This window comes from Crocodylus siamensis, chromosome 1, assembly GCF_052110815.1.
Source record: "Crocodylus siamensis isolate JL-2025a chromosome 1, ASM5211081v1, whole genome shotgun sequence".
NCBI lineage: Eukaryota > Metazoa > Chordata > Crocodylia > Crocodylidae > Crocodylus > Crocodylus siamensis.
Window position 1 is genome coordinate 232928233 of NC_143395.1, and position 14419 is coordinate 232942651.

The 14419-nt window shown below is 47.1% G+C and overlaps 1 protein-coding gene across 4 annotated transcripts in view; it reads right to left on the reverse strand.

Annotated features, from left to right (window-relative positions):
- Window positions 1–10106, reverse strand: part of MPZL1 (myelin protein zero like 1) — a 53668-nt gene extending 43562 nt beyond the window's left edge. For all 4 annotated transcript variants that reach the window (XM_090059022.1, XM_090059014.1, XM_090058995.1 and 1 more), the window contains exon 1: window positions 9981–10106. In XM_090059022.1, the coding sequence (XP_089915148.1) occupies window positions 9981–10098 (118 nt within the window). In that variant the 5' untranslated portion in view covers window positions 10099–10106. The remainder of the gene's footprint in view (window positions 1–9980) is intronic.
- Between the last annotated feature and the right edge of the window lie 4313 nt (window positions 10107–14419).

Below are 14419 nucleotides of genomic sequence, written 5' to 3' on the forward strand. Positions count from 1 at the left end.
ATACAGATCCATTTGGCCATGGACATACATGACATTTAAAATAATTTAAATGCAGTTGAAACCTGAAGCCACCAGACAAACCAGTTTAAAGTATTAGTTTAAACTGCCTGGAACAGTTCAAAGGCATACCTGGAAAATCAAGTACTATTGTGGAGTAGTTCACCGTTACATGTGGATGCTAAGTATCTATAACAGTAGTCTGGTCAGCTCTCCAGGTATTCCACACTGCATCTCTCCTTAATGTCCCTCCTCCCCTGCTGCAACCCACCATGCTACTATACAACCATAACTCTGCTGTCCCCCTCCTTTCCCTGCCCCCTGTTGTTGGCAATCCTTATCAATGTGTTCCCCTGCATTTCCTCACCAATAAAAGCCTAGCTGTGGTCTCATTCCATACTTGACCCCACACCCTCATCATGTCTCCAAGCCCCTGGGAACTAAAAAACAGTCCAAGCACTGTCCTCCATCCTCCTCTACCCTTCCCACCCCCATCAAAAAAAATCAGGAAAGCACACTGAAGACTGGCCAAGTGCAAGCTTCTGGAGTTTACTGAACTCATTTTTAGAAACCAAGGGAAAGTAGAAAAGGGAATAACACCTCCCCATCACTGATACATGCTGGGCTTTAAATCATACCTCACACACACAGTCATGAGCTAGTCCCAGTAAGTGAAATTTGTGAGTGGTTCCATCCTTGTGTGTGCCCACACCGTCCTGCAAACACTCCTTTATAGCAAGTTATAAAACTCATCCAACCCTGTGACCAGATGAGGGGCTCACGGTCAATCTGCAGGCCAGATCAGCCCCACAGATCACGTCCGCTCAAAGCCAATGCGCAGGGCCTGTTCAACACAAGCATTTTCTGCAGCTCATCCCCCATGCCAGCTCTGCACACTGCAGAGGTGCCTGTGCTGACTAACCCTTACTTTATACAGCAATGCCAACAAATCACAAAGACTGCACTATTCTTATCCAAGGCTAGAGCTCCTATGTAACAGGTGTAACACAACAATGTGAAAGAGGTAACTTGCTTATTATCTCTGTGTTATGAAAGGTCAGTGAAATCAGGTTAAAGTAAAGATTCAAGCACAGAGTCCTCCTGTTTGTTACAGTAATGGTAGACCTAGGCCCACCAGGAATTATAAGCCTTTCTCAATGGCTATAGAGAGGCCACTAAACATCCAAGTTCTTGTGACAACAAATGACCTGCATGCTTGTTCTTGTTTTATCATGGTTAATAAGTAGACTGCTAAGGGAGCAGGAAGTTGCTGTATTTAATTGCATAAATTAAATTAAAGGATAAGTGAGGGGTGGGAAAGAGGTGCAAAATATTAGAGAAGAAATTATTCCTGGGAATTGTAAGCTTAACTAGAAACACAGTAATTTGCATAATCCATTCTTCAATAATAAATCCCATGACCTACTGAGGTCTTATCACAAGACTTTCTTCCCCATTTCTCTCATTACTACAGTTCAGTGGTACCCAATTTATTTTGCCCCACAGGCTAGATGGACAGTGCAAAATCTCTCTGCAGGTTGGATCTGGCTAGTGGGCCTCATTGGGCATACCCCATGGCAATTGGAAATTTGGCACTGGGAAGCTTTTGCAAAGTTAATTGCTACTGTTCCCTTGCTGCCAAATTCCCTAACCCATGGGTAGCCCTGCAGGCTGAATCTGGCCAGCAGATGAAGATTTGAGCACCCCCATTCTAGATGATATCTTAGCACAGAAAGGCAGGCAAGTTGTAGTTTTCATATGAGTTCAGATAGCATTAAGCCTCAGAGAGTTGTCCAGACCTAGCCTGCTAACTGGTATGCAAACTCCAAACTGTTTTCTCTCCACTAGGATGTTAGCTCTAGCTAATCAACAAACTGAAAGCACAACTTGTTGCCTAGTGAAAAGACAGCCTGGTGAAAAGAGCCTAATACTGGACACTCCAAAAACCCACCACAATCTTAATTCTACACTGGTACTGTAATTTCACTGCCTCACTCAAACTAGTCAATCAGAATTTCTACAAGGTTTCCTAGTTAACAAGGACTCATTCTGACTGTCATCCTCCACCAACACTAGTTCTATAAATAAAAAGCTTCCTTGGTTCCAAGTTAAACTGGAAGGGGAAAAAGAAACCAGTTTAAATGAGGGAAATAGTCTGAAAGGACACAGAGAGATCAGGCAGAGCAGATTCAAGTTCAGGCTTCTTCCCAACGCTGGGAAGGTTCTTGTATTGACAGCAGCTGGACTGTAAAGGAAGAAGAAAGCAATGGTGGTAGAGGCTCACACTATAGAAGGAAAAGCAGATAGAAAAACCCATAAAAATAAGCTTGAGCCCTCCCATCAGAAACAAGATATCCATGGAAGGCAGTTCTGATTAGATGAATGATGACTCAGTGCACTTTTGTGCACATCTCATGTGGTACAGCGTACAAGGAAAGAGAACTCATGACTCTCCAGTGACCAAGATGTCATAGCAAAAAGCAGAGTAGGGATTTTTCCAGGCATAAGTAATAAGTAAGGGCTGAAAACACCCCATCCAGTCCACCTCTGACTCACATTGAGCATCATAAGCTGTGCTCACCAGATGTAAAATTTCCTTCTTTCCTGCAAGTCCTTCCTACGTACACTGAACAACAGCATAGTTAAGAGATGGATTTTTCACTATAAATACACCCATGAACACCATTTCTGTCAACTGCTCCTTTAAAAAAGGAAATATCCCCAGAGCAACAGAGCAGGGCACTTAACACAGCCTGAACAATAATCATCTCTACACTGTTAATAGGAAGTTAATAAGCAAAGTGCCTATTAATACGACATTGTTAGCACTGCTAATAGGACATTAATTAGCAAAGTGCTGCACCTAATTTTCATAAGAAAGTACACTCTGAAGCCACTCATCCTTCAAATCACAGTGAAGCCCATGGAGACTACATGCAAGGTTAATCTCATCTAGCCAGAGCACTACATACAGTACATTCTAATATTATAAAAGCCTAAGTCTGTCCGTCTGTCCATAATGCTTTATTTGCACTCCGGTTAGCCAACAAACCAATCAGAGCGTGAAGAAGCGTTCTGACATAAGACAGCTCGCCACCACGATGGTAGGGGCAGAGGGGATAGAAGGGGAGGCGATGGCAACAGAGCCGATGGAAGTGGGGGGGTGAGGCCAGGCGGGGGAAAAGACGGCTTGCCACAGCAGGAGGGGGGACCATGACAGCTGCAGGGGAAGGGGAGGAACGAGCCTCTTCCCGCCCCCTCCCCCCCACCCCAGGTCAGGCCTGGGCCCACTCCTGCCCACCCCAACATTGGCCCAGAGCCTGCTCCTCCCATTCCCCCACCATCGCTGGGCCGCTGTTCTTCCCACCCTCCCCACCACAGTGGCCCAGCTTCTCCCCACCCTCAGGCCCGGTCCTTCTCCACATCAGGCCAGCCAGCAGGGCCCCACGCACTCCCCAGGCCCCTCCCTCATCATTCTTGATGTGCAATTGGCTAGTTATTACATAAGGAAGTAGCCCCAGAAATGAAGATGCTAACATAAGCTGCATTTGGCCATCACTGTACTAGAAGACTATTAGATATTTTTCACCCTGAAGTCTATGATGTACAGGAAAGGTCACTGGAACATTAGTCAAGGAACAGATATTTGGACAGCTTTTCACATACCAATGTTGTTACCAACCACTCTACTGGTATAAATCTGGTATAAAAACCTTGAGGTTTTTTTGCAATTTTCAAAGCAGGAGAAGACTTAGCAACTTAGATATATTAATGTACAGCATAGACAACATGTAGGGGTAGGGCATGTGCCCCCCGAGATTGCCCACCACTGAAGCCATTGGTGGCTTCTGCGGGTGGTCATCACTCGCCAATAGGCTTGTCCCTGCTCGCCACTAGTAACACTGGCAGGTGGTCCCCGCACCAACACCGAAGCTGGCATCTACTGGCAGTCCCCACTCACTGCCACGGTGTGTGTCGTCCCCCTCCCCGCCGAGTCTCAGGAGGCACCAGTCATTCATGATGTACAAAAAATAATTTTCCACTGTCATTTTCATACTGTTGTTGTCACTTATTTAGCCTTTATGTACAGGTTTGTACAGTCAGTTACATTACTGGCCTTGGCTGCTTTTTGATAAATGAAGTCTACTTCAGCAGGTTAATGGGACCTGCCAGACTAAAGCATATTGGTCCTAAGGGAAAGTATGAAAGATCCTCTCCTTTGGAGTCCTCAAGCTTAAACACACTGTTCTTAGGTACCCCTGTGTTCCCATGTTACCTGATAATTCTCATGGTAAAGGCAGCCCATATTTGAGGCAACATGGCGAAACTTTGAGAAATTCTATGCAGAGAGAGACTCCCCAGGTCAAAAGTGGGTAGCAAGAGGTTTAAACTTGTCTTGCTAGTTAGCAGCAGATGCTAGAAGTTAGGACTCTGGGCTTCTTCTGAACCGTTTCAGATCTCCTGTGCCTTCTTGGGTACAGAAGTGCAGCAATTGGCTCAAACTTGCCCATCTGGAAAGTGTGGGAAGACATCTGTAAGGCATTTATGAACTTTGGGTGGAAGGTGCAATGACAGTGGAAAGTATTATTGTGGCTCTACACCCCACTTAGTTTGTAACATTCACTTTGGTCCTACCACATCAAATAGAAGCTACGAATTAAAGGAAAGCAAGTTAAAACACAAAGGAGTAACACAAGCAGCTGACTGTAGCATTTTTGTTTCAAACTCTGCCTCACACACAGTTGGTCTAACTAGTGAAGAGCACCAACACCTCCTGGATACAAACACACGCACACACTACAACATCAATGGGGAGGTAACTGAAACAGGACATTATTGCATTTAAAACAGTCTCCCTGGAATTCCTCCCTTTTATGATGTGACATTTAAACTAGCTTCAGATCAACTCTGAGATGGAATCTGCCTGTGTTCAACATGTGGCAGAGCTATTAAGAGAAGGGCTTTTACTGCCCATCACAAATGTTTCCCAGAGTTCTTTTGGAATTTGGTTTTCAGTAAGTAACTCACTAAAAACAATTTCTATAACAAATACATTTCAGATCATTTGCGTGAAGCTCACTGTTTCAAGGACCACAGCTGGGACTGTACATTTAACATGCCAAATGTTACCTTGTCACAAGGACATGAAAAAGCAAAGGAATTTAGCAGAATTTACAGATTTGCTGGAATCTGACAGGCCACATCATGAATGCTTCTGCAAAACTTGTGACTTCTGGGCTGCATGCACCTTAGCTCCCACACCACCCTAGCCCCCAGATAAATGGTTGCAGGACAGTTTATAGTATGTCAGCAACGGAGAGAAAAATTTTCAACCAGCTTGGCAGTGGCTGCCAATATGTGGTCAAAAGAAACCTGTGGGGGAATGTTAGGTATCCTAGTGTAGGCAGCCCATCAGCTGACAGTTTGCAAAACCAGACTGTTAAAACTCTACTGTCATCAGAACTATTGAAGACATTATCCTAAAAATCTGAAACACCAGTCAATGGACAGTTTATACAAAAGCCCCAAGGACTGCTCAGAGCTAGAATCAGCACTGTTATTTATCTTCTGTTATTTAAAGCAGGGGTGGCCAACCTGTGGCACAAGCAGCCTCTGTGTAAGGTATGTAGCAGATTGGGAAAGCAGCACCAAGCAGAGAAAAAGGAATTAAAGTGACACTGTGGCGGGGAGGGGGGGGAGTTTACAGGCTTAATTTGTGGCACACCCCCAAAAGGTTTAGCACCCACTGATCTACAGTATGCAAGATCATGAAATCTGCAAGCTAGCAAGACAGTGCCATGCCTCAAAGGCTAGACACAAAGACAGAGATTTTAATTGGCCATGAGAAAACAGCTTAAATACATGCACACACATACTAAGAAACAGGTCAGATATAGTAAGATTGAAACATTCCAGATATTGGTGGCTTATTCACTTTTTTCTGTTATGACCCAATTTCATGCTTCAAATATTGTTGCATGGATTTATTTTTTGAGAAGTTGGATATTTTACATCCATTCACAGCCATCACCCATGACAACTCTCACTTCTGTGGAAGAAAGCTCAGCAATTGTATAGCTAACTCCTCCACATGAGTCATCTCAACACTTGCAAAACCAAAACCCTTGCCTCTTTCAGATTACAAAATTTACTGATCAGGGGGAATTTTACTCTTCTTGGATTCTCTCTCTCATACATGCTTTAGGTCCTGCTGGCACAATTCCCCAACAATCAATGAATTTTAGCGTTTCAACTCCTCACCACAATTGGTGGCAACCTGCCAGTTTCACAAGGTAAAAAGTCTTCCACTTTGGCTAGCTCACCCATCCAGACAGCACCTGTCAGATTTGTTTGCAACTTGCACAATCAAAGGATTCAGAAAGATGCCAGTAATGACCACACTTAAAAAAGTAACCTGCCAACAACCATACAAGAGGAAACTGAATGTACTTTAGGAAAAGGGCTCTCAAAACTTTTCTTCTTTTATTATTTGGTAATGTGAACCACATCTCTAGAGTGATTATTTCATGAATCAGCTACCCCAAACATCTGACAGTCAGTGTCACTTCTTAAAGGAAATATTTAACTATTTGACTACCAGTGAAATTTAGCACCTAGAAAGGACAGCCAGCTTCATGTGACCCAGTAGCTCTCCCAGCTCAGAAAGAAAGAAAGAAAGAAAAATATATACATTTTAAGGAGAGAAAAGAATATGTACGTTTGAAGGAAACCTAATTATCTGGACATCTTTTACTGAAACATATATCACTTCTTCCTCTTTGCCTTACAAGACTGGATCCCATTTCTTTCTCCTTTATCTAGAAAGAACATAAGTTACCATACCTAGGGTATATTAGGGGTTACATGAATCAAGACACAGATGCTTTTCCACTCTCCAAATGGGGAGCTGCAGTCTAGTGATAAAGAATTAAACAATCTCACTTTTTGTTCAATTTCCACCATCTTGCAGCATGACTCGCCCCTAAACGATAGCATAAAGGGGCAGGAACATAGCACACAACTCCAGACCTGTCACAAATTTAAGAGAGTACTTCTGAACTTAAATGTTATTATCTATGCAACTCCTCTTCATCAAGATGTTGATACAGAACTGATGAAACAGTGACCCACTTGGTGCTGCATGCATACATCAAGAGGTAACTCAGCAATCATCCCCTCCCACTAGAAACTCCAAACATGAACTTAATCCTGAACCCTGCTACCTTGCTTTGGCTCTCTCCTCACCCAGTTGGTGCTGCAGGAAGAAATAGTCCTCTATTTGCAGCACCATATCTGCATTCTTTAGATAAGCAAATATAATTCTAACTGAGAAAAAAAATAATCCTGCCTGAGCCAGACATAGATCATGACACCCCTCTGCCAGAGGAAACGCCTGATTTCCATATGGTATGCAAGTATTCTGGTCACCAATATCAGTAGATTTCCTCTTCCTGTCAACACCTAAAACATTCCCCAGGAATTCTGGGAGTGCATGGATGTGATCAAGTTATCGCATCACAGGCAGGAGTAACAAAAATGTTAAATGTTAACCTTCATATTGTTCCAAGAACAAGGCCAAGGGAGTTTAAGAATTGTTTGGAAGGAGACAGTTATGATTTTCCCACTCCCACCACAATTCCTAACTATTCCTCCTATTGTAACGGTAACTAACACACACATTTCCCATGCTCACGTTACATGATGTTAGACCTTTTTAGCAATTCCTGTGGGCTATCCCACAAAAATATTTTGGTAATCTCAGCCAACAAGCAAAGGCTATGATATGAATTCCAGAAAAGAAAGGTTTCTCAAGACAAAGGCAATGGACTTGTACTTCCTCTTTTCATTCCAAATTTGCTACATTCACACCTGACCTTAGTAAAGTCACAAAATGTTTTGTATCCTACTTGCTCCTCTGCAAGTGAGAATAACAGGATTTCCTCTGCCTCACAGGGGTGTTAAGAGGCTAAGTATTAGTGTTATATACTGCTGAAATACATACTACAAGCCAGTTTAAGAGTTATTCCTATCACTTTCATTTTGGGTTTGAGAACTGCTCCCCACTAATAAAATTTAGTGCACACTTCTAGCTTGGTCTGCTCTTGGAAGTTTTGCTAGCACAGCTACAGCCAGTAGAAGAAGAGCCACAACAACACTAAATCAAACACTTCTAACTAACCAAATCTATTTGGTCTACAAACATGATTTACAAGATAAAACCAGACATTCCAAATAGAATCCACAGCTGAGGTCTTTTCGAGTTCCTTGCAACCCAAACACTGCTCTATTACTCTTCTGCAAGCAAAAGGAAGTGAAAACTATGAGCTAAAAACTATTTCGTTGGTCTAATACAAGAGATCACATGTACCTAAAGAGCTGGCATTTTCCAAGGACTGCCTCAAGTCAATCCAGGGGGACCCTGAGTCTAAAAGGTTGAGAACCACTATTTTAAAGCAGCATTTCTCAACCTGGGGGTCATGACCTAAAAGTAGGTCACAAAAATGTATGGAAGGGTTCTGAACATTCTTTAAAAATGGATTCTTTAAAAATGTGGGAACCCATGGCTTTTCCTTTGCAGGCTGGCAGAGCTGGAGGGCTGGGATCTGGGGACAGCAGGTCAGCAGTGAGGGACACTGGATTGGGACTTGATGTTTACAAATGGGTCCCGGTACCAAAGAGGTTGAGAAGCACTGCTTTAGAGTCAATTCATTTAAGCGTAGGCAAGTCTGGAAGTCAAGCATGAAACCTAGTTTTGCAAGACCCATTGTCTTGCTATAACGATGCGCAGGATCGTCTGACTTGACCACTAGCTCCTGGCAGAAGAGAAGGAACAAGCTTTCTTCTTGTGAACAGCATAATTTCCCCACATGCCACACCCAACAATTCAGCTGCAGCACTCCTCAAAAAACAAACAAACAAACAAAAAAAGCAAAGCGGCAGCCGCAGGGCACACAGACCAGCATGCAGTAAGAAGGTCCACTATGTCTCTTTATCAGCTTGCTGGTGGGCACAACTGTATTGTTTGTAAACCAGCTCTCAAAAAAAGTAAAACAAAATTGATCTCTGTTAAAGACAAACAAGTATGCCAGACCCTCAAGGGGCTAATTAACCTCTGTGATCAGATAGAGAAACACACAACACACAGCCCTGTGCAGCACTGGTGAGGTCACATCCTGAGCACTGTGTTGAGTTTTGGGCCACCCACCACAAAAAGGATATGGATAAACTCGAGATAGTTCAGTGGAGGGCAACCAAGATGGTGAGGGCATGAGGCACATGACTTCTGAGGAGAGGCTGACAGAACTGGGCTTATTTAGTCTAGAGAAGAGAAAACTGAGGAGGATCTAATAGCAGCCTGCAACTACCTGAAAAAGGGCGGGGGGGGGGTCAAAGGAGGATGGAGCTAGACTGTTCTCCGTGGTGGCAGATGACAGAACAAGGAGCAACGGTCTCAAGTTGCAGCAAGGGAAGCTTTGGTTAGATATTAGGAAGAATTTTCTCACAACGGGGGTAGAAAAGCACTGAACAGATTACCCAGGGAGGTGGTGGAAGCTCCATCCTCGGAGGTTTTTAAGACCCAGCTGGACAAAGCTTTGGCTGGGATGATCTAGTTGTGGCTGGTCCTGCTTTAAGCAGGGGGGTGGACTAGATGTGACTTCCTGAGGTCCCTTCCCTCATTTTCTATGGTGCTATAGAAGGATAATCCCAAACAAGTTGTATTTTGCACTGAAAGGCAGAGCCCCTTCCCTCCTCCCCCCGCCCTGCTGCCGCTGCCAGGCGGCCAATAACACCCCTGAGGAGGAGGCGAGGAACAAAAGGCAGCCGACCCGAGCCGAGCCGCCTCCCTATCCCAAGCCAGGCCTTCCACGGCTCCAGACCCGGGCATCAACCCCCACAAGCCGCCCGCGGCCAGGCGGGAACCAGCCCCCTCCCTCCCTCCGGCCCCGCGGGGACCGCACCCCAACCGCGCCCCGCGCACTCACACAGGCCAAGCGCCACCGCCGCCGCCAGCACCATGGCTGGGGCCCGAGCCCGCCGCCGCTGCCGCCCCGCGCTACCCCCCGCCGCCGCCATCTTGCCGCCACCACCCACCGCCCCCATTGTGCGACCCCGCCGCGCGCCCTGCCCCCGAGCCCCGGCGGTGGGGCGGCTCCGCATCCCCATTGGTCCGCACCGCTGCCAATCGCACACACCTCCCGCGCCTCGGCACTCCCCCGCCCCCCGCCCTACCGGGGAGCCACGGAATTGGCTAAGGGGGGGCGTCATTCAGGGCCAGGCGGGCCTATGGGTAAGGGTGAGGGAAGGAGGGACACGTGACTGTGAGCAGTAGTCCCTCGGCTCCGCCTGGGCGGCTCGGGGCGGGGCTATAGCTGTGGCTCTGCGCCGTGCCCTTCCTTGGGCTGCTGCAGTTCAGCCGCTTGGTGAGGCACAGCACGCACACCGTACACACCGAGGCACCTAACAACCTGCCCCACACATGCCCACGCACACATACACTCAGGTACCCAAGACAAGCACCACGCACGTGCACCCACACGTACACACACACTGAGGTACATAAGACATGCAGTATGCACACATCCACTGAGGCACAGAACGTGCATGCACACTGAGGCACAAACCACATGTGCATGTGCACAGACATACACTTAACATGCATACATGCACACACACACCATGTGTGAATGCACACACGCATACATGCACCCCCCAGGATTTAAGCCAGCTGGGCCTGTTGAGATGCATTTCAGGGTGCTGAGGAAGTCTGAGCCACTGGCAGCCATAATTTGCTAAGTCTTGCATGACTGGAGAAATTCCAGAGGAGTGGAAAATGTTGAAGAGGGTGCTCATCTGTAAAGAAGGGAAGAGGAGGCCCCAGAGAACTGCAGAGCAGGATGTCCCATTTCAACATCTGGGAAGTTCTAGAGCAAATTATGAAATAGTCAGATGTTGAAACAAGAACAGGGCAAAGAATGTTTTCCCTCCTGTTGTAAAGGTGTCAGAGGACAGAAAGAGAGAAAGTTCTCATGCTGACATGCTTACAAGAGTAGGGTGGAGGGATTTGGGGGGTTGGTTGTTTTTTGGCCTTTCACAGAAGGACTGGGGACTGGATGCAGCCAAGGCTGGGGATTATGACTATGGAGTGCCAATGTTCCTGCTGAGACTTTAATCCAGAGATTCCTGGCTAGAAGGAACCTTGCTGCTACACTCAGACTGTAACAGGGTTGAGCTCTGGGATGACTGTGACACCCCCTGGTGGCCCCATAACTTGTGTCCTGCTCTGCCACTAGTGTACCCTCCCCTCCTCCTCCTCACCTGCCACACCCTGATGTACTTACTAGATTGAAAGACCTAGAGCAAGCCTTACTCTGAGCAATAGCCAACAGGTCCCTCCTGAACACTGCTGGCCTCAGTCCTGCCCTTGAGATGTGCAAGCACTCTCAGCCCATCCATGCCCCAGGGCACCTATAGGCTTTAAAGGCTAATTGCATGACTCCATCCAGCCCTACACCACATCCAGTGCCTTACAGATGGTATCAATCAACCCAATCAGTCCCATGTAGGAGTCATGGCCTCTGCCCCATCTCTGTCACTGGGTCATTTAGTTCAAGATCCAGTGTTGGATCTGGCATCTTGGTCCCATGCTCCACCCTGCCCTGGCCCTCACACTCCACTCTGCCCTGGGCCTGCCCCCAGCAAGGCTCAAGGCAATCATATGCTCCTAGGGCACTAATGAGACCTCTGAAAACAACCCCTTAATCTCTTCTACAACCACCGTATGAGCTATAACCTGCTGGCTATAACACAAACTCTCTTCTGGGCCCACCAACATCAACAAGAGGGGAAACAGCACACTGCCACTTTAAAAGGGGAAAAAGCTTCCCCAATCTTGAAGCATGGTAGCCAAACACCCTTGGGACAGCTCTGACTAGGTACTAACATAAACCCCAGCTCTGGATTATATCTTGGTAAACTCCCAGAATCTCACTGGTAATCCAAAACAGATCAGAAGTCCAGCAAACACTTCCTTGCAGCTTTCCTTAGCAGGAGCTCCTTCCCCTGAAGTTTGCAGGGCCAGACTTTCTGCAATAGGTCTGGATCTGGCTTATATTCCTCCCAGGCTCTGCTTCTTTCCGCTCAGATGACCCCACAGGGTTGGCTGCAGGTGCCTTCTGTTTAGGCTCACTGCTGGTCTTCATGGCAGCTCATGTGCAGCAGTGCCTTGTCACCCTTGCAGAGCTCCAGCCTGAAGTCCTGCTGTGGAGCAACTAGCACTGCAATAGGCTTCCCATGACTAATACAGGCCTGGTCCTATTGTACAGTAAGCACTCATAGTTCTTGCTGCCCCAGGCCAGCTCTCCTGCAGCTTTCTCCCTCTCAGTCTACCCCTGCTTGGGGTTCTCCCTGGACCCTTTCTCCCTTAAAGTAGCAGGGAGTCCCAGGCTCTCTGTTACATGGACCCATCACCACATTTGGGATCAGTAAGGAATTTTACCCTATGGTCAGATTGGTATGGACTATGAGGGGTTCTACCTTCCTTTCTAGCAGAGGAGTGTGGCCCTCTTCCTTGCAGCAGTAGGACATTGGCCACTGTCATCCCCCCACCTTACCTGTGGCAGGTTAAGATGTTACATCTTGTGGTCATGTCAGGGTTGACTGTGTAGTTTTACTAAGAGGTTAGATGATGAATTTGTACAGGATGGTTTGGATAGGGATGGTTCTGCCTTTGGTGGGGTCTTGGACTAGATGACATCTGAAGGTCCCTCCCAGCAGTACTTTTCTATGCTTCTATAATTCTAGGGTGAGCACTCACAGGCCACAGACTTAAATACTAATCATGCCAAACAGTTTGATTCCTTTGACAGGATAACTAGTTTGGTAGATGAAGGAATGGACATTAATACCTGGACCCTTATGAGGGCTTTTGATGCAGTCCTACTGTGACATTCTCATAAGTAATCCAAAGTAATGTGGGTTACGTGGGATTACCATTATGTGGACATATAATTGGTTGAATAACGGCAAGCAAAGCATAACTATCAACAAGTCAGTGTCAGAATGTCAGAGGAGAGGGTTTTAAGGTTTCCAAGGGGTGTATTCCGTGCCTTGGTAAGGGCTGCATAGCAGTGTAGCAGTTTGCTAGCTCAAGGATCCTAGGGCAGTAAGCAATAGAGGTGATAAGGATTACATAATGCCTAGGCAATGGGCCAGCTGCCTTAGATAATTAGTTGGCAGGAAGATAAAAGGCTTCTAGGAATGGTAGCCAGGGAGAGAGACTTTGGGTATCTACATATGAGCCTCAAGGCTGCCCTGACACGTGGTAATTGCAGTGTATCGGAGCAGACTCAATTAACAGAGTCTACTGGATTGTGGTAATTGCTGCGCTCCAGCAGCTTCCACTGTCTTGTGTATCAGGGTTCCTGCATTTCAAAATGGGGCTGGGGATGCTTTATCTAAAGTTCGTTCAATGAGCTTTAGATAAAGTGCCCCCACTGCCATTTTGAAATGCAGGGACACTAATACACTAGATACTCTGGGTGCTTTAATTAGTGTGTCCATTTTTGCTGCTCTGATTAAAGCACCTTCCCCTCAGCCTTGCCCCCTTCCCCACAGAGCATTTGCATAAATATCCTTTGTGAAGAAACCAGAGGGAGACAGTTAGGCTTCTAGGAAGAGGAGCTACAGCAGAGGTGGGCAATGTGGCAGAGGTAGCTAGTGGGTGAACCGTATTTCCTAGCAGCCCTGTTCACGTGTCTCCTGGCCCTCTCCATGAAGGACCCAGGAGCAGAGCAGGCCACGACAGTGTGGGGCCATAGAACCGCCATAAGTGTGGATCGCAGCTCTGCCCCACCCCTAGCCCCACACTCCCAAGGTCTCCATGCAGACTATTGTGGAGCAGCGCAGGCAGAGCGTGTGGCTAGGTGAGGAGCTGCTCCAGTGCTGGGGAAACCCAGGAGCTTGCAGCAGTGACAGTGCAGGGCTGGAGCCAGGGCTGAGACATGATCTACTCCCCACACACCCTTGCCCACAGAACCTGTGCTCATCACAGGAGCCACGGGTAGCAGATTGTGGCTCTTCCCTAGTCCCACCCCCATGCTGTCACCACCACAAGATCCCAGGTCTCCCCAGCCTCACCTGCCTATCTTGCTCCTGGCCACTCAACTGTGTGCCTTGCCTGCGTGGGTCCCACCCCCTGTGGTGGGTGCGGGGTGGATGGGCTGGGGTGCCAGGGCAGCAGGGCTGGCAGTGGCAGCCAGGAGCAGCTACTTCAGGGGCTGCTGGCAAATGGAGTCTGCCACAGGGCAGATCTGGCCCATGGGCTAGGCTTTGCCCACACCTGAGCTAGAGACAGGCAGATAGCTGAGAGGCCTAGAGCTGAGAATGGAGAGCTGGGTCAGTTCATGGTCAAGCCCAGTGCTTA